Source organism: Anabas testudineus, chromosome 22 (genome assembly GCF_900324465.2).
Source record: "Anabas testudineus chromosome 22, fAnaTes1.2, whole genome shotgun sequence".
Classification (NCBI taxonomy): domain Eukaryota; kingdom Metazoa; phylum Chordata; class Actinopteri; order Anabantiformes; family Anabantidae; genus Anabas; species Anabas testudineus.
The window spans coordinates 2,756,132-2,780,876 of NC_046630.1; the positions used below are offsets into that span (position 1 = coordinate 2,756,132).

A 24,745-nucleotide genomic window follows, 5' to 3' on the forward strand; every position below is an offset into this window, starting at 1 on the left:
TTGTAAATTTCAAACAAAAAATATTAACACGCATACAGAGACCGTGGGCACCACAAATGACAGGATGCATTTACAGAACACCTTTATGTTCATTGAACACCTTTATGTTATACAACTAAATTTACTTTACTCTTATCTTATCTATGAGAATGTTGCAAAAAAGAAGCTAAAATAAAAAAAATGACTAAACCTACAGACAGTTTAGTTACACACTGGGGCTAAATAAATCAACATAACTGTGTACATTGGCAAATGGTTATTTAGAAAAATCTTCCAATCAAAAGTAATTAAAGAATGAATATTGTACTTACATTAAATTATTTCTAGTCATAAGATTTGTGCATAGACAGTTTTTTCCAACAGATTTTGCATTATGTGTGTGTGTGTGTGTGTGTGTTGCAGTACCACGGAGCGGCCGCCGGGGGCGCTAGAGCCACTGTTTACAGCCACAGAAGCAGCAGACACGAGCTCTTAGCGTGGAGTTGAACCCAGACAGGGAGGAGGTAGCTGCTGCAGTTTTTAGCTCAAAAGTTACACAAACTCGCAGGTGAACTAGCTCAGGTTGTGGCTTTCACATGGTGACCGACTACAGAGTCAGAGGTAACTACTTGTTGATATGAAACTGTCGCTCGGGGCGGGAAACGACAACATTTAGCTCGGACTCGCTGCTGACTTCTGCATGGTCGCTAGCTAGCTAACGGTTAGCTACAGGAGCTACTTGGCTAGCTGGCTAGCGAGGTCCAGCCCAAAAGTTGTTTACTTCAACTTGTGGATGTAGTCACCCCCTTTAGGCTTTTTTTGCGATTTTCTCTGGGATAAGAGAGCAAGGACCAAAACTTCACACTGGATTTAACACTGTGCGCTGTTAGGAAACTAGCAGGATGTCCACAGAGGTTGAGTGTAGTCAGGTTGATTCGGGTTTGACAGCGGCCAGCTCCGGTGGAGGAGCCGAGGAGAAGCACCAAAACAAGTCCGAGGGGCAGAAAGGCTCCGAGAAACAGCCCCAAGATGGCCACAGCTCCGAGTCCGCCAAGAGCCCCGCGGACATGCACAAGAAAACCAAAGAAAACGATAAAGAAAACGACCAAAGCAGCAGCGCTGACCCGGCTGTGGAGACCGTGAAGAGGAAGGTGGTCGAGGCTCCTCCGCCGAAAGTCAACCCGTGGACGAAGAGGACCACGGGCAGGGTGCCCATCAACAACATCGGCTCCCAGGAGAAAGGTGAGATGATTTAAAATGTCCCCTCATGAGGGCTTGTGTGTGTGGGGATTGAACTTTTTACAACACGGCTCCTCCACCTACCGAACACGCTGCTGCAGCACTTTGACAGCTTCTTTAAATCCTCTTTAATCTGCACGACACGGGTCTGTCACGGCTCTTTTAGGCCCCTCTTTTGAAATAAAGGGCTGAATGAAGTGCATAAACATGAATGTCGGGCCAGTCGAGAGGTGTTGATGGTAGCATATTTGCCCCCATCCCCCTCCGTGCTCGGATTGCTCCGGAGCACCACGTGTTGATTACTGTCAACTGCTACTTCTTTAGCCTGTAACTTAGCTAACAGCAGCTAGCTGCCCCTCTGCTTCTCCCTTCTTGGAAATGTCAGCGACACAGTGTCGGTTAAATACAGCACAAGGAGGGGGGAAAGCACAATCAGAGCCAAGATCAGCCTGAAGATCGAGCTGCAGGGACGAGTCTGTGTGTAGGAGCTAAGACAGCCAGGCTAACTGTTCCTGCTACTGTAAAGACACGTTTTGCATGTCCAATGGCCTGGCTACGTGCAGATCCTCCCACCAGGCTGCTCTCTGCTGTAACAAGTGAAGGCAGAGGAGGTGAAGAAGGTGGTCGGACAGGTGTAAAGGCTAAAAAAGCTCCACTAATGATTGTTTCCAGAGGTAAAAGTGAAGAACTACTGTGTTTCAGAAGTTATTATAGTGATCTCCAAACTGCTGACACACATTTAGCAAATGAAAACATGCATAGTTTTCCTCTCAGAAAATGTTTTTACACTTTTGTACTTGAAATTTAGCTAAAGTGAAAAGGTTAAGAAGAAAAAGTTGAAAAAAATATATATATAAAAATGAAGCCCACAGTCTTGAGATGTGAGACCTGAAGCAGAAAAACACTAAAACCTTCAGCTTTTATCACTGTAACATAGTAATGTCCTCTTGTTTGAGAAGCTGGAGCCAATAGATATAAAAATTTAAAATGCTTATCACACTTCCTGACACCCCATTTAATGACATCAGTTGTGAGTTTTGCCCAACCAACAACATAAAACTAAAATACGTTGCATATGACAGAGACAAAGAATGTTTGGTATTTTCTCTTCAGAAATTAAAACTGTAAAAAACTATAAATGCACATTATTTGTTTTCAGATCTCAATGTGACGTCTGCACAATGTTTATTTTGTCTGATCAGTTTAAAACTAAAAGTCTACAATGATTTAAAACAGACAAGCAGCAAATCCTCACATTTGAGAAGCTTCAGCAGAGAATCAGGAAAAGAACTCGCATTCTTAATTTATAGTTGTTGTTTTTTTATTACTGTAAATTCTCCCAGTAATTTTCCATATTACACATAGTTTATAACATTAAGGACAAGTTAAGACCTATGAAAAATTCAAACCAAGAAATCTGAATTTAATGCTCAATTAAATAATTGTTACTGTATGCACAAAGTTTTCAGTTTGTTGGGTTCAGATTATAGATATCGCAGGAAATAAACTAATTACATGAACGTATTTCAATGTGACACTTTCACTCCAGTCCAGTAACAACAGCCTTCAAGTTACAAAATTTACATTACGTTTTATTTAAATAAACTACATTGTGCCTGCTCATGTACCATCCAGTGTGTTGTTAGTGTTGCCGTCCTTCTTCTGTTTGTTCAGCCTCAGATTACAGTTGTAGGGTTATTATGCTGACCTCATCTGTGCCAGAGAACTCACATTCTCCAGGACCTGTGACAGCTACTGCGTTGGATACAGTTTTCATTATGTTTTCAGAAGTGATATCCCTAATTCAGTCTTTGTTTGCCTTCCAACAGTTATGGATTATTAAATTCAGAACAAAAAGTCTGCATTACAAAGTCAGGGTGTGGAGATGGGAAGATGTGCATGTTCAAACAGGATAATAGACAAAACCTATCGCATTGTGGGAAATGTAGGTCCTAGAGGTTATGGTGTGTGACTCATAATCTGACCTGAAATGGAAAGTAGCAACTTCTTTTGCTTCAATTTGAACTTTTCTTTTATTTAAAGTGGAGTTAATACAAGTTTAATACTAAATAGTTGGACTACCTCTTTGATAATTGACCACCAGACATCAGAATTGCATTGATCCACTCAATCAGCTAACTTGTTAATCAGCTAATCATTTCAGTGCAAATTTAAATGTTCAAACAAACAGGACAGTTCACTTTACATGTAAGAATGTATTGATAAGAGTGCTGATTCACTGTGGGGGTCACAGTCTTTCGTCTTGCTCTGAAATAAAACAGTAGTCTTGTTGAACTCATACTTGAGCCGTGTGGCACAGAGTAACCAAGAGGAGCTATATTTGAAGAGCTCGACTCTGGCAGGAGCACAGGCGTCATTTTACAGTGTTACTGTACAACCAGCTCTGTGGGTGGATGTCTGCATACCCAGTCAGGCATACACCCATTCATGGGGAAGCCTCTGCCCTGCGTCTCTTATCAATCCGTCCATCCTCTGCTAAGCGATAGGGACTGTCAGGCTGCAGAGGGCCACTCCCAGCCTGTAGCTGCCTGCGGAGACGCAGCCACATTCTGCTGCTGGCTGTACACAAAACACCCTCAACTAGTTCAGTCGCCAAATCCCTGGGAGGGAGGATATTTGTTCATTCTCTACTGACAGAAATTCCCAATGCTGCACAAACACGGCTGAGCATGCAAGAGTAGATGACTCGACTTTTTACCTCCAGTGTTGAGTAACCTCCCAGGCTGGCAGGCTGCTCGCTGGTGTTAAATAAAGATTGTAAAAAAGGATTTAAACTCCCCGGATTAGCCGTGAAATATAACAATGCCACTGTCACTCATTGATTTTGTGTCTGCAGATCAACAAAACGCTCTGAAAGTCGTCCGTGCCAGCAAGCCCAGAACGAGAAAGTCCAGCAAGGTAATTTTCCTTTCTTTTTCTTTTTCCCCTCATGTTTTTAGTTTTTATTAAAGTTTAAAAATGACAAACGAGTGGCCAAATGCTGCACATGACAGATTTTGTGTCGGTAAAATAAGAAACACATGTTGGCACATCGCAGCTGATGTTTGTTAAATTGAGACTTTAGTGAAAACAGAAGCTGCATGTGATAGTTGTGTTGGACTTCCTGCTTCATATTTGTAAATAAAACCAACATATTTGGATGTTTAATGTAATCACATGCTCACATTTCACCACTGTAATTTCTCCCAGGTATTGACATGCAGGATGAGAAATTAACATCTGCTGTAGCTGAATGTTAGCTGGTTTACACTGCTCTCTGGTTGCTTTGTTTGCCTTGCTAACACGTTTCTCCACTGCAGTTGTTTAAAATGAATAGTTGGAAGATAAGTAACATGAAATGCCCCCTTAACCTCTAAATGAGTGCTGAATAATTCAGCAAACCTCAACAACAGTCATACAGCTGAATCAACACCTTCCTAAACGATTGTCGCGAAAATTGTCACTAATGTGAAAGCAAATTTATTACAGGACTGATGTGTTAGACTTCATTAGTTTGTTTGTTTTTTATTTTTGGAGTTTTGTTTACATTGTCCTCTGATATCCCAAAAGCTTTAATGCACATGCACCCTTTGGGGTTTGATGAGATATTGCATGATGATATTAAATAATATATAACAGTTCTAATTGAGGTGAGAAGCTGTCTTGCGATATCAGCACATAGCAGAAATAGAGCAGCAGCCAGCAGAAGTGTGTGGGTGAAATTAGCCCCATAACCTTTAAAATAGTTCACGTGGTTGGTTTTGCATCTTGTGACCTACGTTTTGTCATTGAAGATTTCGTAAATTTAGTTATAAAAATGGCCTTGCTTTGGATCGTGAAGATGATATCGTTCATCACTGTATTGCCACGTCCCTGCTGGACCTATTTTCATAACTGCCATGCATTTACATATTAACATCCAAACAAAACACGCTGTCATTAACTTAATAAGGTGCTAGTTTGCATCACTACTTTGCTTTACTGACTTCTGCGTTTTCTTTTATGGTCACACACACTATGTTTTCTTTTTCTTTCAGACCTGTGTGAAAATGAAAATATAGGTGTTCAGGACAGAGCTGTACCACTTTGAAGCAGGATATTAATAGATGGTTGTACAGTAAAAAAAAGAAATTAGACATTTCATATTAAAGCACGTCTCTGCGACTCCAAAATGCTAATTGGTACAAGTTTGTGCTTTATTAATTCTCAAATAAAATATGCACCAGTAGTGACAGTGAAGAATCTGCTACCTAGAAAACAAATGCGGACATAAAATATTATTTTATAGTAAATGCATTTGTGACATTTGCTGGAGTTCTCAACACAGAACATGTTCTGCAGGGTTCCCACAGATCATGAAAGATTTAAGTCTTATTTTTAATCATGAGACGTCTTAAATTTTAAGATGTAGCATAGACTAACTGATACGTGTGTTTATTAAATCTACCTATCGTATATAGTTAGCGTTATAATTTATTAATGATTTGTTGTGGTGTGAGTGGCATGTGTTGCATTTGTGTGACTTATCATGTGACCTGCGTTTCACAAACCAGTAACCAGCAGGACAGGAAAGAAGAAGAAAGCAAGACGTAGACATTTGACTCCAAGATTAAAGATACAGTAAATAATTAGCTGTCACAAATAACGACTACGAAGCAACGCTCACTTCATGCTACAGATATCTTTATGTTGAGGATTAGAAAAGTTGGACAGCGTGCACAATAATGTCACTGCTGTTAATAAGAGCTGTTGCAATTAAGCAGACAATCTGCAGTAAAATTACAGTAGGAACATTTATGATGCGCCCCAGGACTCACCATGAGGACACAGGAGCAGTGATAATCATGAATAAATAAAGTTAAGGCTGTTGTGGAGATGTTCATATGGGTCATTTTACTGAGTGGTGGCTACAGGTGTTTAACAAGCTCACAGCAAATAAACAACTACTACAAATGTACAAACGTCTGGAAGCTACAAACTAAACTTTAGTGGCTCATTGATGTTTTGGTGAAACCTGGATTACACATGGGACGAGGAAACATTATTGCTGAATCTCATTCATGTAATCTGCTGTTGGCTTTGTTTAAACAGTCTTAAGCAAACGTGTGCAAACCAAGGATTTGCACCACTTCCAGTGTGACTAACCAAAGCATAAATTTAAGTTGTAGAAGCCTTTTGAGAGTTTGTCTTCTTGTTTGACTGTTCATACATTTTGGTATAATAACAAATGGCTACACATGCAACACCTGCAGAAATTCTGCTGTGCAAGTGGTATTATTCTTTCTTTGTTTGGGTCTTAAATATGGTTTTATAAAGTGTCCAGCAACCCTGTGAGTGACTTAACAGGAAACTGTAGAATTTCTGCACATTTATTTGCATCAAGCATAAATAACCCAATTCAAAACATAGGATTTGACCCTGCTGTGACTTTATCACAGTGATCAACACAAAATTAGAACGAAATCTGAGTTGTTACTGTTTTCTGATACTGTTCATCCATTATTTTATAAACACAGCAGTAAATCAGGCCTGTTTATTTTCTATTTGTATTAGTAGATAATAGGGGAAAATTTAATTTAGTTTATTTCCATCTATAAATCCAGCTTGTTAGTCATGTTTGTAGATTATGTTCAGGTTGTTATGGTCAGAAATTAAACATTAGGCTTTTGCTGCTATCATTTTGGTTTAAATGGTCATCAGAGGTCGTCACAAATATTTTTATTCTATTTTCAAAAGTGGTAAGGAAAAATTATTTAGTTTTATTCTATTTTAGGTGAATTGCCTTTAAAACTTTGCACTACAGAGGGGATATGAACTTTTCGGTCAGTACACTTCCTTCAGTAAGAGAAGTTTAAAAGCCAAAATACCCTTAAGCATGAATTTTTTTTTTTTTATGTCTTCCATCATATCACTTCTATCCACAACCACCGCCACCAGCAGCCTTTTGGATATTATCTTTTTCTTTATTTTTGCTGTGCAGCTCTGAGTGTAACTCCAGCCCTTTTCTGTGTAACCTTGATCTCATATCAGGTTGTCCAAATTTACAACATTCATGGCAGTGGAAAGTGACTCGGCCTGTTTATCGTGGTTGTTTGCAGTCTCTCCACAGATGGAGCACTGACCTCCTTTTCCTTTTCGCTGGTTTCTACCAGAAGGGCACTTAACACCTAGTCTGACTACCTAGTCTGACTACACAGTGTGAACATAACTAAAATGACGTTACAGGGGTGGATAAAAGTTGATGTTGTTAATGTCTGTGCTTTGTCAATTTACAGTCAAGTGACTTCAGTGATATCACAAACTGGCCGACACCTGGTGAACTGGCCAAAGAGGTATGACAAGTGTGTGTGTGTGGACAGATGTGTGTGTTATTTGAATGAAACCTATAGATGAGAATGACGTCCACTTGCTTTCCGCTGCTTTTACTGAACAGTGTTTGGACAACAGAGATGCTTTTCTGATTTGTGCTCACTAGATGGAGCACTAAAAACATCCAGGATTTAACGACAGTTGTCTCAACAGTGATGTGCTGTAAAAGTTGTTTCTTGTCCTTCAAACTTACTCTGAACAACAAAACTGCAGCCAGAAACATCCAGACAACATCCCCTGGTTCTTCTGGGACTTTTGCTGCCAATTGTTTCACTTTGTCATCTCTGTACTTTCCCCTTCAAAAGTCAGTTTAATCGCACTACACTTATTTTTCAAGTTGCATTATTGTTTAAAGAGGATCAGTAGTGTGACAGTCTACGTTCTGACTGTTGATGACATTAAAGCATAAAAACTTAGGTTCCTGATTTGTTTTCAAGTTGGTTTCGATCGTTGCCTATTTGAATGTGACGATGCTACAGCATGTCTTCTGCTCTGCTCTGCTCTGTGGTTGTGTCACATTTAACCTGTTTTTTGGAGAAAGTGCAGACATGATGTGAAATCCTCCAAAATCTGACTCATAATAGAACTTCAGTAGTAGTACAAGCTAAATTGAGTTGGTATCTTTTCAGGGTTACAGTGAATTTAAGACAAATCTCCACCCTTTTGTTTCCTCTGTTGTTTTGTTCTTTGCCAGGCTGTGATGAAAGGAAACCTTCAAGTGAGTAAAAAGGGAAATTTGCCTCAAATACACAGTAAATCTGAAACTTGACTTACTGCTGAAGTCTAAAGAACTTTTGAAAGCAGTTTTCAAAGAATTAGACGTGTAATTTTCTTCCAACTTCGTTGTATCTGGGTACAATAATAGAAACAGTGACCAACACTACTGTGACATACATAGATTGGTTCCTGTCATGCACCAATCATTGAGTTTTTGTGGAATTTTAAAAATCAGCAGATGCTTTAGAAGTAGTCCTGGTGATTTAATCTTTTGCTTTTTGCTGTGACTTTTCTGTTTGTTGCAGCAACAGCAAAATGTCCTCAACAATAATGGGAAGAAACCTCCATCGGCACGCAGAGAGAAGGAGAAGAGACGGGAAAAACCGGAGAGAAAATCCGAGAGCAGCCACGACGGCGGGGAGAGCAAAGAGAACCAGGAGGCTCAGCCGACTGCGCTTGGAGAGTTGCCCAAGGATGGGGAGTCGAAGCCGGAACAGGACGCCAACTGTGCCGCCCTGAAAAAGAGAGGAGGTGAGTGTGTGAAGTTTTTCTCTGTGGGTGAAGCATGTTGAGCAGCATCCTTTAAATAGTCTGAACAAGGCTAATAACAATGGCTGCAGTCATGATCAAGTTTGATTTTCCCTTTTCATCACTGTCTTGTGAAGTCATTTATCACCGTGTCTTTAAAACGTAGACCTTGATGTAAGTTTTCACATAATCTGATGAACTTTTAGATAAATAAATAAAAGTAATAATCTGGAGACGGGCACATTTTTCACTGGACTGTGATGACTTGGATCTCTAATTGCTGCATATTGGGAGCATGCCAGTAACTGTTGATGATGATTGGTTATTGCTGGTTGGTGCATGTTCTGCTATCGTTCACTCTTTTCTTCATAGACATTTAAACAAGAGAAATAACTTAATTAATTTCCGTAGAGACTATTAAGAGACATGTAAGTGCATAAACCCAAGATGAGGTGAAGAGTTTTGCTCTAAAATGAGATTAGATTACCCCCAATTACGATGACAGAAGAACTTTCTTATTAAGATATAAATACGTAATATACAGTGTAATGTAAACGTATATAACACTACAACTACTTAATATAATACACTTACAAACTATGCAAAGAACAAATGAACCCGTATACACTAATTAGAGACAAATAAGCCTGTTTCAGAAGACTTTTCTTTGTTATCAAAGTGAAGGTGTCTGTGTGTGTGACGTGTTTAAATTCCACAAACTTTTATCTGATAAATGATCCAATACGTCTATAAAAGTAAATATGAAGCTGTACTTTATCAACTTTACAACTTTATCATTGCATAAAGCCTCAAATAGGGTGAGAAGCTGGTAGCACTAATACGTATGTTTTATATTATTTATTTAATTTTTAGAAAAAACAAAATGTAAAAAGAGCAGTTTTAGTGTGTGACAGGTGGAATTTGTTACCTTTAGACAGAGCTAGGCTGATTTCTCCTCTTTTCAGCTGTTGGCTAAGATAAGCTAACTGACTGCTGGTTTTATATTGGTGGCCAAAAATTTAAGTGATACTGATTTTTCAATCTTAATCTTGGCTAAAAAACAGATAATCGGATACTATAGGTTTAAACTACTGTTTACATTTTTATTGTCTTGAATTCACCAAGATTTCTCCACTTTACCAATATAAGTTATTGTTGTAACCTACTTGACTAACTAGTTATCATATTTTATACACAGAAAAAACACTTGTGGCTAATAACATAGACTTTTATGCTGAACTGACTCTCAGCTGATTGAAGCTAACATGTAGACCAAGTGTGGCTACCTAGAAAAAAATAGTTTTATTCTTAATTCACCAAACAAGCCCTTGAAGTTTAGTGTTAACAGTTCAATTCACACAGTTATGAAGTTTAGTCAATGGTTTTAAGTTGTTCCAAAATGTATTTTGGAACAAAACTCTTCAAGCTTTGTTTTCGGTGTGCAATCATCGCTAGGTAACAAACGTAAGTGGGTTTCTCTGCCGCTGGAAGAAGTGACCCAGGACAGTGACGACAAGACGCCCACCGGGGGCCCCACGTGCTCGGACACGGAGCCCAACAGTGACTTGGCCACATCGCCAAATCAAACGCTCCATAATAACAGGGCACATGATAGCAGGAGTAAGTGTCCAGCAGCTCGTTGTTCTCTGTTCACACCCTCAGTCTCTGTTTTTATTATTTATTTGTTTCTTTGCTTCTTCTCGCTTTGCTGTTTGCTCTCTTCCGCTCTGACATCGCTCATATTTGCTCACCACCTTTCACAACTACCATCTGTCTTTCAAGTTTACTAATGCATGGTGGAAAGAAAGCATGGCACAAATCTGAAACTGAATAAATACCTCAACAATTAATTTATTTTTTCGACATGAAGTGCTTGTAAACTGTTTTGCATTTAGCTTTACCACTCTTGTTTTAGAGAGAATAATTTATTGATGGATAAATTGACCTATTAATATTCCTTAATGACAAAATGAGGACGTTTTTAGAAATTTCTGCAGATTTATTACAGCAGAGTGCGCACCCTGTTTGCTTTAATTAGCCTTAAGATAGGAAACTGATTTAATTCGCATTAAGTTCAAGTTCTTAGTTTCACATTCTCAGAGTTGATCTGCCCCTCAGATCTTGGAAACTTTCTAACATAGGAACCTCTGCATGAAGTAACTGTAAGATTTGACATGGAGTGCTTGTGTTTTGTTCACAGGTTGGAGAAGAGAACCGCGGGACTTTGGGGACGATACCGGGAGCATCAGAAGCGACAGTGGGAGTGTTCGTGGAGGGATACGAGGCAGAGGGAAAGGTCGTGGGCGCGGGAGAGGTCGTGGACGAGGTTTGATTTCTGGCTATTCCAAATTTTTAGTTAGTTAAATTAAGTTAAGTTAAATAATGGCCTAATGATGACGTCCTATTGATTTCCCACACGTTGTACAACGTTCGCTGTTTCTCTTATTTCTCTTCTGTTCATGTTGCTTTTTTCAGGCCGTTATGAATACTTCCGGGATTCTCAGTCCTCTGACGGCTCTGCTCAGGTCCCCACAGAGTTTGGGACTAATATGGTTTACTATTATGACGACGGCAACAAGGTCCAGATGTACACAGTGGATGAAAAGCTTCTTAAGGAATACATCAAACGGCAAATGTGAGTATTTGACAGCTCTCCTTGTTCCTGTTCTTTCTTTAATTGATCCATTATGTTGCTGTGCAGTATGGAGGCTTTCAGAATATATATTTATACATTTATTTTTACCGATGTAGCCGATTTTCTCTGGTTTCTGCTTCTCAAATAAGAGGGTAGTTTGTCTTATATCATAGCAGAGTGGACATCTTTATGCAAAACGAGACATGACTATGTCACCTTGGGCCCCAGTAAACTTTAATAGTTCTAAATGTTTGTCTAATCACTAAATATGGAAAAATCATTAATTGCAGACAAATCAAAAGAAAGGAACCGGACAAGAGTGTGAGTTTGTATTTTGTTGTGGCTAAGTGAGTGTGTACTTATGCACAGAGAATAAGATATAAGGTCACATAAGTAATATTTAGAAAATGGGTGTCTGTTTAAGCAAATGTAGGACTGATCAATAAACCACCTTTTATTAAAGAACCTTAATAATAATCCATCTGTTCCATCTCAACTATCATTGGTGTAATGTAAGTGAGCACAAATTTCATTTCTACCTTCTTAAACACATTAATGTGCTTAATTAATGCGGATCATGTAGCTCTAAAGGTCATGTTAGCTCTTTTTACTCTCAGTCATATCACGTTGTATGATGGAAAATTATGACTAAATAGGTCAAGGTGGAACTAGTCAAAGTTATGTTTTAACCACCAGCTCCTGCCGAGTCAAACAGAATAAGATAAGACTGAGTCAGTCTGTCCAAGGCAGATCAGAGGTGTGAGTGGGTCTGACGGACGTGCAGTCAGCAAAGCATGTGAGTAAACCTCCTCTGGGTTCGGTGTCCTGCAGGGGGCAGCGTGTATTCGCTGTCTGACTGACGGCTTTGGCCTCATTACAGCAGCAGATTCAGAATAGTGGAGGGCTCCTAAATATAGTCTCCCTGCCTCAGAAGGGACAGGATGAATTATATGCAGGCTGAGGGGTGAGAGAGGGAGGGGAAGTGGAGACATTCTTGTCTTCTCCTCTCTCATCTCCCTCAGTGTTTTTCAGGCTGCTCACTCAGCCGACATTACTCCACATGAAACGACCGCCACTCACCGCCTGCAGGCTGAGCTGGACGCACAGACGTGTATGTGCAGGCGCACGTGCGCATGCGAGGATGACTTTTAAGTGGTGTGGCAAGTAATAGACAGGGAGATTTTCCAGTCTACCGATTTAGTGCTGCACTCAGAAGATCCTTCTCTTTTTTTGGCAGATTAGTAATCTTGTTGAAATATCCTTTAGTGTGGTTGTTGCTCACATAAGACATTAACACGATGGCCTCTTGAAACTCGCAATGTTAAATTCTTGCAGCTCATCTTTGTTTAGACAACACGTAACGTTTTACTACTTTTCTTCATATAAAAAAGAATCAAGGTGTTTGAAGAAAAACCTGTTTTGCAGGTCTCCAGTTTTAAACCAGTAACATTTTAGTGCTGCTACTGAAACTGATCAGCACTTAGTGATTCAGCGTTTCTATCTCATGAAAGCTTTATTACTGTTTCTAGTCACTACTGCTCAGTGTCTGTTTTCTCAGGATAAACAGGCTTGACCACTGGAAGTGAGTTTTTAACAGCAATGCATCATAATTTCTCAGAGCTTAACATTTTAACACAACACAATTAGCTTGTTTCATCTGCTCAACAATATAATATTTAGTATAATATATATATATATATATATATATATATATATATATATATATATATATATATATATATATATATATATATATATATATATATATATATATATATATATATATATAATTTTGTCTGATCTGTTTCAGTACGTCTGAGGCACCAGTGTTTGTTCAACACAGGCATAAATGAAGCTTAAAGAAAAAAGTCTTTGCCTCCGTTTTTTCTTTTAAGTTTACTTAAAAAATATCTTCAGGAGGAAGCATAGCTGACAAAGCTAAAAATAACAAACTGCTAATAAACATTACATGAAATAATCCATTTGTTTTCATTAGTTGTGTTATCTCACACCTAGTAAACTTGTTTTTGATATGTAAAGTTGTTGGTTTGCTTCTTTTAACATGCGCTGTGCTTTCTTTCTTCAGTGAGTACTACTTCAGCCACCACAACCTGGAGCGAGACTTCTTCCTAAGGAGAAAAATGGACGTGCAGGGCTTCCTCCCCATCTCTCTCATCGCCAGCTTCCACAGAGTCCAGGCCCTTACCACTGATATCAACCTCATCGTGGAGGTACATTTTTAAAAATGATGTATATTATACTGTGGCAGAAATGATGCCCCTTTGCTGTTAATGACAATTTAAACCATTAGTTTTAATTAAAATGTATCTGACCAAACAATAAGTGGATGTGTGCTAGTTTTATTGGTTTGCTGAAACCGTTGTGTTTGACTGAGTTCTGATCCTTATTGTCCAAAAAGAGGAAAAGGAGGAAACCTAAATATATATCTTGGTTAGGGCTAAATGTCTTTGCCCTTGTGTTAATAAATCCTGCTCTCCAGGCTCTGAAGGCCAGCACAGAGGTGGAGCTGGTGGACAACAAGGTTCGCTGTAAAACTGAGCCGGAGCGTTGGCCCATCCCCGTTCCTTCCATCGTTGGGTCCCCTCGGACCGACTTCACCCAGCTCATCAACTGCCCTGAGTTTGTCCCCAGACAAACCCTCAGCTCCACAAACTCTGGTCAGCGTTCAACTCTGTTTAGTTCACTGTTTAAAAACTGAAGTGTAGAGTAAAGAATAACAAACTAATTTTCAACAGAAGTCCAAAAACCGACATTGAATGTCTCCTGCTGTGAGGAATGGTGCATCACCTTAAAACCTAAATGAGAGGGTGGGGTTGGTACAGGTGGGATTCATGAAGGTTGTTTGAGTGTCTGTGTGATGTGTCGACTCTTTCAGCTTCATCGCCTGTGAAGGAGACTCATCCCCAGTCTTTGGAGCCTCAGGACTCGGTTGATATTGGCTCCTCCAGCCAGGAGTCTCTGTCGGCCAAAGACGTCCCTACACCTAAACCTGACCCTGATGCCTGGATTCAGGTGGAGAAACGCCACAGACAACAAGCTGGAAAGGCAAAGGTACTCGTCGAGCCTCTGGTTACTTTAATGCTCATGTCTGAAATGAACCTTTTGGTTCACTCCACAGGAAAGAGTGTGTTAGCATTTAAAACCCACTTCCCATTGTCAGTGGTGTTTGGAGCCCACAGATTGTGAAAGTGCAATTTCAGTGTAACCGTCATTCACACACATACACTTCATGTATCTAGTTGGAATTCATGTCTTTTAAAGGGTAATTCTGAGGTCTTATTTGTTGTAGTATATGAATGACTATGAAGATAAGTTCTGGTAAACTGACTAAGAGCAACGCAGGTTTGCAGAAGTTTTGACTCGGCAGTTTTTGTTTAATTCTGTGTATCCAGCTGTTTGATACAGAGCCACTGTTTTGCTCTTATCGTTAGGTTGTCTTGTGGTTCGGTGTAAACTGACTGTAAAGGACAAATTCTAGGAGCATGAAAGGGCTGCAGATGATTATTGACTCTGCATAGATGAGGCCACTGAGACAGGAAACCTTAACGTGCATTAATGCTTGTCTGTACTTAGCAGTGACCAGAGAGTCAACTTCACCACATAAGTGTGAAAAATTAAACGTGCTGATGCTTCGTTTCTCTCATTCCTTCCATCATCACTTCTGCTTCTCATTACATTTCTCTCTGTTTCTTGTCTTCTCTGCTCACCTGTCCATTTCCTACCCTCCATCTGTCCCCTCGTTTTTCTGTCCTTTGTCCTTTGACCAGCAGCACGACAGTGACCATGTGTGTGCTGCTGGCTCCTCTCCTCCATTAGTTCTTCAACCTGACCGACCCCCGTCTGCAGTTGAGTACTTCCTGCTCTCACTAACCCATCTTAGTTGTTCCTCTTCCTCTTTATCCCTGTGTTTCTTATTTATTTCATTTTAATTATCTTTAATTATTTAGAGTGCTGCTTGGTAATATAAGTTAGTTGCTAGTAGAGAAAGATGGACAAAGACTCCCCAAGAAGAAACATGAGCCTTATACTGTGTGAAGCTGAACTGAATCATAACTCAGATATCAGAATTCATCATGTCAGATGTTAATCACAAATAACCATCTGTAGATACAAGGAGAGAATAGAAGATCCTCCTGAACTTAATTGAGATCAATCTAATCTTTTGATTTTCTGTCTGATGAGAATTGTGTGTACAGACACGTGTACACTACATAGAGAAACTGCATATGTAAATAGTGGCACTGGGCCAAAATCTAAAGAAATGTAGGCTAAAAATGTGGACGACGACGATGATGATGATGATGTTTTCATCAGCTTGTTCTCAAACAAGCCTGTATGTTGGTGCAGAAAAAAGCTCGGGGCCCTTGTCAGATTTCAGTTGTCATATTTTTACTGCCTCACAGATTTCTATCATCCTCTTGTGAAGTTAATGTTCTTGTGTTCCCTGTGTCGACTAGGGGGACAGTAAGACACCTCCTCCCAACCACCAGACTCCTCCACAGGCTGAGCCGGACCAGGAGGAGCTGGACTTCCTGTTCGATGAAGAAATGGAGCAGATGGCTCCCAGGAAGAACAAGTTCAGTGACTGGTCAGATGAGGATGACTCCGACTATGAGCTGGACGACCAAGACGTCAACAAGATCCTTATTGTCACCCAGACCCCTCCTTACATCCGTAAGCATCCTGGCGGCGACCGGACAGGCAACCACGAGTCCCGAGCCAGGATCACTGCCGACCTGGCTAAAGCCATCAACGATGGGCTGTACTACTACGAACAGGACCTGTGGAAGGGAGAGGAACAAATCGAATATAGCAAAGTAAGACAAACAATCTTCACGTTAAAAAAAAAAAAAAAAAAATCAGAAAAAGGGTTTAATTTAAACGTATATTTATATATTATTTATGTTAACTGTCCCAGATACACATGCATTTCTTATTTAGCTGTTATGTATGTGATATAGTACAGTACAAAGCACCTCTATTGGAATAAAATATTAAAAATGCACTAAGCATGTTGAAACAGGCCTCTTTCAGAGACCAACACTCGATACAGTAAATTACATGAAGCGTATGTTTGCCAAGTCATGCCTGAACAAGCAGCCTGCACAGAAACGACCAGCAGTAGCTAAAATGACACAAGATAATCAGGTTTCATGTTGATGACCATATAATCATCATATAATAAGAAGTCTTAGCTGTTAAAAAATAGTTTATATTAATAAACCATTACTGATTTATGTTGTTTAGATACACAGCACAGTGCAGATACACATTATTAATTAAGATAATGCTAAAGTAGGTCAGTATTTTCTTAAGTTGGCTGATATTGACAGTATATTAACTAACGACAAATAATAACTTCACATTCCTAAAACTGAAACTTAATATTCATGGAATATTCTGTGGAAATGTATATTGTACACAAGTGAAATATAAAACGCATACAGGCCAGAACATAATATGGGTGATTGAAAGGTGATAAAGTATATGTAACACAGACAAAACGGTGTCGCTGCAGTTTTAGTTTTGTAGTTTAAAACCAGGCAAATACAATAAAGTGTGCACACAAGGTCCAGCGTGCCATAAACCAAGTGAGTCCTGTCACGTAACATGTTCCATGGTGTTTATTTTTCACCCTGGTAGATATTGTGCATGTTTAGACCAGATGTTATATTGTTTTTCATAATTACATGATTTACAGTTACTACAACTTAAAGTTTACTATAAATATTTGTTGGTGACAGAATGATCTAAATAGGATTAAACTCGAATTTCAGCCACACCAGAGAAATGGAGACATTATAATGAGCATGTGTGAGACAGTGCTGGATATTTAAAAGCAGCTGTTTGAGTCTGACCGTTCTGGTTCTTTGACCTTGGCTGCGTTCCTCCAAAACTTTAGTCACTTCCTGTTATTGAATCTGTTACTTTATTATGAACCACTGAATTTTATAGCTTTGTCCAGTAGCAGTCAGAGACTATTAGAGAATCTATTTTATTTTCCATACAGCGTTTCTTTCTTCTTAATTAACAGTATGAAACAGAAAACGCAGTATTGAGCTAAAGTGCTTCAAAACTGCACTGAGTCAATATTTTCTGACCTAATAATATTTACACACTGTGGAGATAAAATGGTTTGAAGGCTGAAAATCCTCTTAAGTGCCAGCTAGTATCTCTTCTTCGTTGTTTTCAGCGTGGTCAGCTCAATCTGCGTCCAAAGGTTGTCAGTAATGTTGCCAAATGTGGGAAATGTCTCGCCTGAGCACACAAACACACCAACATCACCAGAATTACTTTTTTCTTTACCTCCTCTTGACACTGACGTGTAAAGTGCAAAGTACGCTCCACATCTGCCGTGTGTCACACAGGCCTGCGCGGCTGCAGCCGCTGGCATTTCTAAGACGTTTACCACCGTGTTGCACTGTGGTCACTTTATAAAACCTGAGCAGTCAGATTATTTTACACTTATATCTGTGTGGAAGTTCAGCAATTCAGTGATTGTCGATTGAATTGTCTAAATACACTAAAATAAAGTGAATACATTGTTTGCTGTGGGGTTTTTTTACTTTAAAGATACGTTAAAGATAATCATAATTATATCACTGTCTTTGCAAAACATCCAAATGTCAGAAACATTCTTGTTACATGTTTGTATATAAAACTTGTATAAATCTCTTTTTTGTTTGGCCAAAAATCTGATATCCCACACTATGAATTGTACCTCATTGTGGTAAAATGCACTAAATCCTCACATTTGAGAATCTGTAACCAGCAAATATTCATTCAGAATCGTCGTGTCACGAGAGGTGGAGCTTGTGTCTTGATGCTGTTCTTCTTGCTCTTTCTGACTGTTCACGTGTTTCTGTGTTCTCCAGCAGGAAGTGGAAAACTTCAAGAAGCTGAACGTCATCAGTAAAGATGAGTTTGACACCCTCACCCCTAAAGTGCCCGTTGACCTAAACCAGGAAGTCCCACCCCCTCCAATGCCAGGTGCGTTAGTGAAGCAGCTGCTAAGTCAGTTTTATACTTCCTTCAGTATTTTTTAAACATCTCTTCATGCATGACTTTTTTAAGAAGTGTTTTTTTTCTGGCTACTTGAAGAAAAAGTTGTTCTTGGTACAAATATTAATAAATAACTAAAAAATAAAACAGTTAAACCACATGAAACAGTTGATAAAGTCTGTTGTATTGTCCAGATCTGAGTCCACACTTGATTTGACTGAGTTGAAACAACATTAAAAACTCAGTAAATTTCAGATTTTATCACAACTGTGGGAAAATTATGAGAAAATAACATAGAAATATGTTTTGTTTAAAAATGTGTGGTCTCAGTGGACAGCGGAGTAGAGCTCGCCCATTCCCTACCAACAACGGTCCCAGAGTCACCCAGCGCTCATCAACCCCGCACCCCGCGAACACCTCGCACCCCTGGACGCCAAGACCCCAACAAGACGCCACGTTTCTATCCAGTCATGAAGGAGAGTGGCACGCTTGATGGACAGGTGAGTTCCACACTCAACAGGAACTAGAATAAACAAACATTTCTCTGCATGAGCCAGACCACAGCGTGTTAGAGTAGATGTCACAGTGGATGTCGCATTTCTAACACCAGGGTGTCAACAACCGTGTAAAAAGTATTTTTAGAGTTCTGTGCAAATAACAAACTGCGAGATGAGCTAATCTTTGGCTGTTTAAGGTCCGTTAACGAGACCTGTGTTAATTTAGCACAGATGTGTTAGTGGTTTTACAGGGAACCCTCAGTACATGAACATCTCAGATGAGTTGTTGTGATTTCCTGTTCCAGACGCCGAGGAAGAAGAAGACCCGCCACAGTTCTAACCCTCCTCAGGAGGCTCACATCGGCTGGGTGATGGACTCCCGTGAACACAGACCGCGCTCTGCATCCATCAGGTCCGGCCGCTCGTTTTCAGTAAAGCTTCAGTCCTTTATGAGTAATGAGCCCTTCAGTTGTTTCAGTTACAAATGAGACGATCAAAAGAAGAACACGAAGCGGTCACTTCCTTCTTTTGCTCAGTCATTTTCCAACAACTGACCTTTTGTTGTTGTTCTGCTTGGTACTGTTGACCTTTTTCACTTCTTTGTGTCAAACAAGATGCTTAAGTGTTTTACATAGCCTCTGTATTACTGTAGCTTCCCAACAGCAAGTGTTTTCCATTACAGAGATGCCACTATTAGCTGTAAAATGAGAAAAGGATCACTTAGAATCCCCATTTCTCTTTGTGTTAAGTTGATGTGAGGCGTTCAGAGATGACTGGACACACAACAGATTCATTTTAAATCCAAGACATGCTGTACGTGAAGTTTTATCTTTATTACTCAAACCTCTTGTCCTCCGTCCTCTTACAGCAGCTCCAACGCCTCTCCATCAGAAGGAGCCCCATTGTCAGGAAGCTATGGCTGCACCCCACAGTCTCTGCCCAAGTTCTGGCATCCATCCCATGAGCTGCTGAGGGACAACGGCTTTACCCAGCAAGGATATCACAAGTACCGCAGACGCTGCCTTAATGGTAAGAACATTAGTTTGTAACCCAACATTTTGTACAAGAAGTTTTTATTCTTGAATTTGTTTTGTAGTAGATTCATGTGTTCACAATCTGCTGTTACATTCAACATGAGCTCCAAACGTCTGCGTGATCTCTGGTGACCGAATTAACCTTTTTCAGAGAGGAAACGGTTGGGGATTGGCCAGTCTCAGGAGATGAACACTCTGTTCAGGTTCTGGTCCTTCTTCCTTAGAGACAACTTCAACAGGAAGATGTATGAGGAGTTCAAACAGTACGCGCTGGAAGATGCCAAAGAAAACTACAGGTGAGTAGTATTAGGTTGTAATTGCATTTATCCTACTTCAAGGTCCTGAAAGCCTCTTTAGGTTTTAGGGTATTGTCAGCATTAGATTGTTTTCCCTTTGTATTTACTAAGTAAATATATAATTTTAATTTGTTAACTAGACTGCAACTGAATTAAATGGAACAGATCCATTGGGTTGAGTTGGACCTTGTCATTTTTGCTAAGAATTGGTTTGAATTATTGATTAATATCAGTATTGTTGTTGTTAATATTCTGTTTTGCTGCAGTATTAATGCAGACCAGTATTATGTACCCAATACACGGTGCATTTTCTGTCCTAATGTGAAGCAGAGTGGGGATGTTTTCTGTTTCATTTTGGTTCTTACACATTAGTCCAACAAACAAAAAGCACACTCTTAATAAATTTGAAGGGGTTACACACTTACTCTTCCCAGTGTAAAGATGATGAACTGGTCTCTGATCCCTCAGTGTGTGTCTGCAGACAGCAGCACTGACATCATTATTTCACAGCAAAGGGTTAACAGCCTCTCAGCACCATTATTGTAGATCTGCCAGAAGCGCCTTCCCGCTACTGCCATACCCACATTCTTGTCTAAATAAGTGGGTGGCGCAGCCTTGCATGTTGAAGTGGGAGTGGATGTAGCTTCAGGGAGTGTGAGCAGACAGACCATAAGAACCCCATCAGCTGTTTATGCTGCAGCTTGCACCGACTGAATTCAATCAAAAACATGTCGTCTCGTTTGTCTGGTTCCTAAATCAACTACATTAGAGCCATTGATAATGTGTGAAACAAAGCTTCTACTGTTGTGAAATGCTCAAAGTGTGTGGGAAAGTCACGAACATGCTAAAGATCGCCTTAAAGTTCAGCAGTGACATCACATAACATCCTGCGTGTGCAACTATCCTCATGTCAAGCAGCCAGATTTGAAGCAGAGTTCCATTTTTTGACATGTTTCTGAGGTTAGAGTGCAGATTAATATTTATTTTCCTCCTGCAGGTACGGACTGGAGTGTCTCTTCAGATATTACAGCTACGGTTTGGAGAAGAGATTCAGGTTAGATCTCTTCAAGGACTTTCAAGAAGAGACCCTCAGGGACTTTGAGAAAGGTAATTACCACAAAGAGGTAGTTTAAGTTTTAATCCTTAATTAAAGTTTTTTTGTTTGTTTGTTTTTGTAGCATAAGAAATTATCATTTTATCATGACTGCAAAGATTCTCATCACTGATCTGTTCTGTTTCCCCCGCACCAGGGCAGCTCTACGGACTGGAGAAGTTCTGGGCCTTTTTGAAATACTCGAAGATGAAGAACCAGCCCATTGATCCAAAGCTGCAAGAACACCTCTCCCAGTTCAAGAACCTGGAGGACTTCAGGGTGGTGGTGAGTTTCCATGTCTTGTATTAATGGGAAGTTTCACTGGAAACCTGTTTTTGATGGTTGTGTGTGCACACTGACCACAGATGGGTCAGATATTGCTCAAGTGCTACACAACAGACCCAAGTGAAAAATGTTCTTATCATTAAATCCGCTGTTACGATGCTTGACGCCTCTGACCTCTGTGCTCACAGCCCCCGATGGGAGAGGAGGGAGGCAGGAGGAGACATCACTCATCCTCGGCTGGGGATGAGGGGAGGCGTCGGCGACATCCTTCCAACACTACCTCAAAGCCCACGCCGGCCTCTAAATCCTCCAGCACCGCCCCTCAGAGCGCCGCTACCGCTGCACAGAACACACCCAGAGACAACAGCCAAAAAACGGCAGCAGGAGCCGCTGCCCAAGGGAAGAAGACGGAGGCTAAAGGCGGAAAGAAGGAAAGTGTTGCACCAAATAAATGAAGCCCTTCCACGAGGCGTGGGTTTGGATGGAAGAGTCACGGAGCGAGGCAGCAGCCGCAGCTCTGAGTTCAGCGTTCGCTCTTTTCAGCGGCAAACTGTTTGGGTATGAAGAGAGGCCGAGCCTGGTTAATGTAATTTGATTGGTTTTATCAGTGCATTTCATTTTAAAACAAGCAAGCAAGCAAGCATAGGCAGTGAGCTTGAATCTGTGCGCCTGACAGCTCATAACGTTTACAAAGAAAAAGAAAAATGCATTCCCTGCATTTGGCCTTAAATCCTCTCAGATGACAACACGTTTGTTGATCTCCGCAATCTGTACATCGCTCTGGTCTGTAAAGAGCCGTTAAACTGTGATTCTAGTTTGCCAAGATGAAGCGAAACTGCAGATCGTCTTGTGTGCCTTAATCTGATACACCAGGACAACTGGAGGGCGATGGGTGACGAAATAGTCCAAATTCTGCTTCCCAGCCTATTATTTGGGCTTTGAACATGTTTAAAACTGACACTTTCAGATCTTTCTTTATTTAGACATATTTTCCGTTGTTATTCTGACAATCAAAGTTGACAGCTGCAGTCAAAAATTTGTGAAGGACTGATCCCCAAGGCTGCTGCTTCAAAAACCTGATAAGTCTGACTAACAGGCATCAAAGCTAAACTTTTACATTGGTTTTTAAGGAAAACCTGCAGAAATAATGGCAAATTTATCTGGGAAGCTTTACTTTAAGTCCAGTTTTATACCCAGAAGTAGTATAATTTATTGTTTTTTTTTCTTCCATTTACTTGATTTGATGGAATAGTCTTAGGTAATCATTGCAGTTTGAATGGCTTTTGCTGTTGAATATAATAAAAAAAATTTAAATGTATCTGCTGGCATTATGGGTGTGAGCTGGCATCATAAAACTACAGTATATTTTAGCTTGAAGTTTACTTCATATTATGTTTGAGGCTTGGTGCTCTAGAGCACTTTAATCGTTAACTTTCCTTTATTTCATCAATGGACGTAAAAAAGAGGTTTTAGAGTTGAATTTAAAGAAAAAATGTAAATACTATAAAAAATCATTTGCTATTCAATTATTCTTTTGATTTTAAGAAGTGATCTGTTTTATTGGTAGTGTGGTTTTTGAGTGTTTTAGGATAAAGCGATGCATGTTAATGAATTGTAAAATTAAAAAAATACAAAACAACAGTTGATTGTATGAACGTCTGTTTGTGTGACCTCTTCTACTTTCACACGTCTCCCATCGCAAACGTTTAAGATTTTCTGGTGCTGCTAAGTGAAAGTCATCGAGCCAGATCATCAGGTTTTTGTTGCCAACAACGGTTCAGAGTGAAATTCGTCTGTTGTCACACATTAAAAATTTAAAGTGAGATTTGTTCTGCTCAAGTGCATTTTACTTAGTAAACGAACCGAAGGCAAAAGTGTTGACAAAGTGTGCAAATAGCGTGGAGATAAGAGGGCAACAACGGGGAAATGGTGAGCATGGAGCCAAAGGCAGCTGGAAGTAAATGTCCCTGACCATAACAAGACAAATAATATCTTATAAAGGTGAAAGTTAAGTTTTATTATGGTAGAAAATACTTAAAACATCCTACAGGCTTTAAGTTTGAGAGATTAAATATTATTATATAATAATATATAATAACTTGTATTCAGATTTGGTTACTGCTTTTTAAAAATACTCTTCTACACTACAGGTCTGTTGAAGGGACAAAATCTTAAATCAAGTTCCTCATAAAACTAGATTCTACAATAAAACGCAGCTCTAAAGAAGCGTAATAAATGTGTAGTAGTAGATTTTATATTTAAATCAAACCAGTCAAATGTTTAATGTGTCTAATAAGATTCTACAAATGTTACAATAACACAAATTTAATATAAGTGATATTTGAGTTTCACATCTACTCGTCTTTATAAACCACTCGGCTTAGTAAGAAATGATCAGTTTGTTTTTATATCGCAGGATAAAGAAGGAGGATCTAATTTATTAGTAATGTTGGTTACCTCATAAAAAAGAAGTGTGACCGCTAAGTTGGATAATAGAAATAAGAGTAAATCAGATGCCAGAAGATTTAATAAAGTCATTTAATTTTCTGATCAGTTCCACAGAGCAGAACAGTGATGTTAAATCATAAAATGGTGACAAAAACAAACTAATTTAGTTTAGTTTAGAGTTAATTTAAATATCAAAATGGGCAGAAGGCTGGTTTATGTAAAGGTACTGAATATCTTGAGATACTGACAACATAAGACATTTAAAAATGTCATTGTGATCTTTTCAATTTACAATTTCCTGTTATTTTAAAAGCAGAATTGTTAATTAATAATGAAAACAACAGTTATCTGATTTCACATGGAGACAGTAACATATGTTTTAACTGTAACTACAGATTATTAGTTTAATAATTGAGTCAATTTATCAGAATAAAACATTTGACAAACTCACGAGTCCCAGATTCTCTATTGTGAATCATTTATTTAGTTTTAATATAAACTAAGCTGTTGTTTATTGATGATCTGTAGCTGGTTTTAGTTGTTTTCTTAAGAAGTTCAACTTTTCACAGCGCCCGTCAACACAGCACGGAGCTCAACTGGTG

At 39.4% G+C, this 24,745-nt stretch overlaps 1 protein-coding gene across 4 annotated transcripts; it reads left to right on the forward strand.

Moving 5' to 3' along the window:
* Positions 1 to 447: 447 nt before the first annotated feature.
* Positions 448 to 22,755, forward strand: larp1b (La ribonucleoprotein 1B). 4 transcript variants are annotated; one of them, XM_026339266.1, is made up of 20 exons: positions 448 to 1,221; positions 4,076 to 4,137; positions 7,494 to 7,550; positions 8,610 to 8,835; positions 10,288 to 10,452; positions 11,033 to 11,158; positions 11,308 to 11,467; positions 13,554 to 13,698; positions 13,968 to 14,145; positions 14,364 to 14,539; positions 15,259 to 15,333; positions 15,946 to 16,305; positions 18,364 to 18,478; positions 18,821 to 18,990; positions 19,293 to 19,399; positions 19,856 to 20,016; positions 20,173 to 20,317; positions 21,315 to 21,424; positions 21,568 to 21,695; positions 21,884 to 22,755. In XM_026339266.1, exons 1-20 carry the CDS (start codon positions 882 to 884, stop codon positions 22,148 to 22,150), a joined length of 3,273 nt encoding a protein of 1,090 aa, XP_026195051.1. In that variant the 5' UTR covers positions 448 to 881; the 3' UTR covers positions 22,151 to 22,755. The 4 variants fall into 4 exon arrangements, with proteins under 4 accessions (XP_026195051.1, XP_026195048.1, XP_026195049.1 ...); XM_026339263.1 differs by lacking the exon at positions 15,259 to 15,333 and having other exon boundaries at positions 449 to 1,221; XM_026339264.1 differs by lacking the exon at positions 15,259 to 15,333 and having other exon boundaries at positions 449 to 1,221; positions 18,367 to 18,478.
* Positions 22,756 to 24,745: the final 1,990 nt, after the last annotated feature.